This window comes from Capsaspora owczarzaki (genome assembly GCF_000151315.2).
Source record: "Capsaspora owczarzaki ATCC 30864 unplaced genomic scaffold supercont2.2, whole genome shotgun sequence".
NCBI classification, from domain to species: Eukaryota; class Filasterea; order Ministeriida; family Capsasporidae; genus Capsaspora; species Capsaspora owczarzaki.
The window spans coordinates 2,087,956-2,091,143 of NW_011887293.1; the positions used below are offsets into that span (position 1 = coordinate 2,087,956).

Genomic DNA, 3,188 nt, shown 5'->3' on the forward strand with positions numbered 1-3,188 from the left:
TCTATTGCGATGATGCAGGCGGGAGGACAGCTGGATGCCTGGTCGGCGTTCCAAGTCGTGATTTCTCAATCCATTGTTTCTCAAATCACCACTTTTGACCTTGCCACATCACAGGAAGCCCCGTTTTGTGCACGGATAACAATGGCTGGACTCCGCGCGTGGCTGCTGAGAAGGTTGGACACACGGACGTGAGCAGCTTTTTGACCAACGAGGAGCGATGCGCAGACAGATAACCAAAAAAAATCTTCGGCTCTTCCTTCACCGTGTTTTGTTTTCCTTGTTTTGCCCGTGAGCCTTTACGAAAGGCAGTGTACTCTCCTTTTTATTGTCACGGCGGAGTTGGTCTGCCTATGAGTGTTGCTCTTATCGGTTCGGGAGCTCCGCACGCAGTTCTGCTTTCAGCTTTACAGCGCGCGGGCAGCCAGCACCCCGCTTGTTGCCATGCCTTTTCACATGGATTCTGCATCGGCAACCCCTTGCCTGGTTGCGTGTTGCCTTTAGTTTGCTAGTGTCTTGTTTGTTGATTGTTCTTTTCTTGTGTTTTTTTGTTTTTTGTGTTTGTTTTTTTTTCCCCCTGTACACAAAGTCTGTCGATTAAATCCCATTTAGCCTGCAACCCTCTCTATTGACCTCTTGTTTTAGAAGACATTCTATCGTGTGCAATGACGGATAAGGCAGTATTGCAAAATTCGTTTTTGCCACCGTACCAAAGTTTGCCAAGCAAACCAACGAAACCCTTTTTTGAGTCATCCACTACAGGCTCTAAAATGGACACAGCATGCGATATGGGCACCGCTCTACTTGTAAACAATTGCTTACTAACGTAATAAGTAAATGTGAAAGAATGATGTGACTCTGACCTTCCAGTGAGGTATAAAGAGCCTTCCAAAAAGGCGCCGACCGTACTGTCGGTTTCTGACACGCTCGTCGAGGCCTTTGAAACTTTTAAAAGCAAACAACTGATGTTCAATGATATTTTGCACAACCTTCAGTGAAATTGATCGAGTTTACAACCACTTTTTGTGCCATATCAGCACACAAACCACTATGCTTTGTGAACCGTCGCGTTGGAGCTTGTCCGGACAGTTGCGCCCCAGCATTGAGCCCATCTCCAAGCTGGAAAAGATGACTGTCTCGCACACTATTCTACGACAGCTATTCATCAGTATGGAAGTCACCAGACTACTGGAGATGCTTGGGTTTGTCGTGGGCGTTGAACAGCGCGTAAACCTCTTTTGTGCATGTTGCGTCAAGCGCGTATCAGCACGCGATGCCAAACCGAACCATGTGGGTGGCAGAACAATGTACAATGACAATGAGATAGGTAGAGCGAGAGATCGCGCGCAAAGTGAGTCAGAAAGCGAAAAGTGAGCCAGAAAGCGAAAGCTGGTGAGCGAGCGAAAATTGAACGACGGCCAGCAGCGCTGACAATGCGGTTCTCGATTTCTAATATGTTGCCCCACCCCTCCGCATTTTCCTTAGAGTACACTCCAGCCTTTGTTGGACGATTGCCTGGTGTGGAGTTGTGCATTTGACTCGATTTGGGATTTTACTTTTGTTTCAGTCTCCTTTTTTTGTTGACTTTAGTTTTTCTTTTCGACTTTTGTTTCTAAAATGCGATTCGGACTTCTTCTCCTCTCATCAAGGGCGCCGTCGTGCTAGATGCGATCGCGCATCGTCTCTGAACACCTCAAGTGGCAGCGCTGCCTCAAGTTGCTTGGTTTCGTCTCTGCCTTGTGCAGTCAACGTCGTGGATGGCATCGAGCAACGATCTTTTTTCTGCGATCTCCGCATGGCTTTGTTTGCCACTCGCCTGTGTTGCTCGCAGCCGCGCTTCCGCCGATGGCCCCGCCCCGCAAGCGAATGTCGTTTCCAACAACACTCTGGGCACCTGCCTTCCACCACACCGTGTGCACGGACGGATGGAGCAACGGCGTTGCGAGCTGGACTGATCGACCACGTTGCACAGCCGACCGCGTGGTGAGTTTTTTTTTTCGCGCTCTTTTTTTTTTTTTCTCCTCGCTCTCTTTCTGAAGTGTACCCAATGATGCATAATTCCGTTAACCATACGGATTTCCGTATTCACAATGTGACGGCTACTTATACCATCTTTCGGCTGACGGGCACTTCCTTTTCATCTTTTTCCACATTTTTTCTTTTTGTGATCATCTTGACCATCGTGTCTCTCACTTGCTTTGATCTTCTACTTGATAGGGTTTTCACACGATCGAGCACTTTGTATGCCGAGTCAGGAGCCATCCACAAGGTAAGTCGTGATTGGTGCCATATTCATTGGTGCTGAAACATTCAATAAACCAGTTCTGTCAAACAAAAGCTCGTCCATACAACTCCAACTGTTCATATTATCGCAGTGAATGTGCACAGTAGCCACGACTTGCAATTCCAAGTGCAATTGGCGTCTTTGAACTTCAAAACCTCAACATTAGACCAAAATCCACACAAACACACTTTCCAACAAGAATTACTGTTCTTCATCATCATCATCATCATCATCAACATTGCAAGCTTTGCAGTTGTATCTCGTTCTGTCACGGCCGGTTCTCTACTGATTGCTGGAAGCAAGTGGTCGGATAACAACAGGCTCAGGAACTTGATCAACGAACGGACAACGTTTACCGCTGCCAAGCTACCAGTATGCGGTCCACCAGCAAAACATTAAAGTTAGTTGAAGACCAAAGCAACAGCAAAACAAAAATCGACAGGAACAACAGGCAACAGCGATGCTTACCGGCTTCAACGAGGAGCGCCGCCGTTGTTTGTTCGCTGATGGCGCTGCAGGCTCATCGTTCGTCAGCTCTTCAGCCCACTTGATGTGTTGCTTTCTGGGCTCACTTGTCGCCACAGGAGCGGGCCTTGGCCTGACTCCAAGGCGTGGGTCCATGGTCTCGCCGTTGCGGTACAACGTGACCTTGACCTGGCTATTCCGGAGCGTGTTGTACTTTGTTCGCCGGAAGAGCTCCTGCTCTGTGAGGTCTGACAGGCTAGAGTCGACGTGCAGGCCGTTCGCGGGTCTCATCACCGACAAGGGACGGGCTGGGGCAAGGGCGGCAGTAGGCCCAAACGCGCTTGCAGGGCGGCGTCGCAACGCAATCGATGGCGCCGCGGAAGGGGTGGAATTTAGCGTTGTGTTCATTTCACTCGAGATCTTGTCGCCGAGACTAGCGTAC

General features: G+C 49.1%; 1 protein-coding gene across 1 annotated transcript; it reads left to right on the forward strand.

The window, feature by feature from the left end:
- Nucleotides 1–1,047: 1,047 nt before the first annotated feature.
- Nucleotides 1,048–1,952, forward strand: CAOG_01833 (hypothetical protein; the record flags this gene model as incomplete). The annotated part of the gene is made up of 3 exons (XM_004364644.1): nucleotides 1,048–1,224; nucleotides 1,663–1,736; nucleotides 1,829–1,952. The coding sequence occupies 3 exons, from the start codon at nucleotides 1,048–1,050 to the stop codon at nucleotides 1,950–1,952; spliced, it is 375 nt and encodes a 124-aa protein (XP_004364701.1).
- Between the last annotated feature and the right edge of the window lie 1,236 nt (nucleotides 1,953–3,188).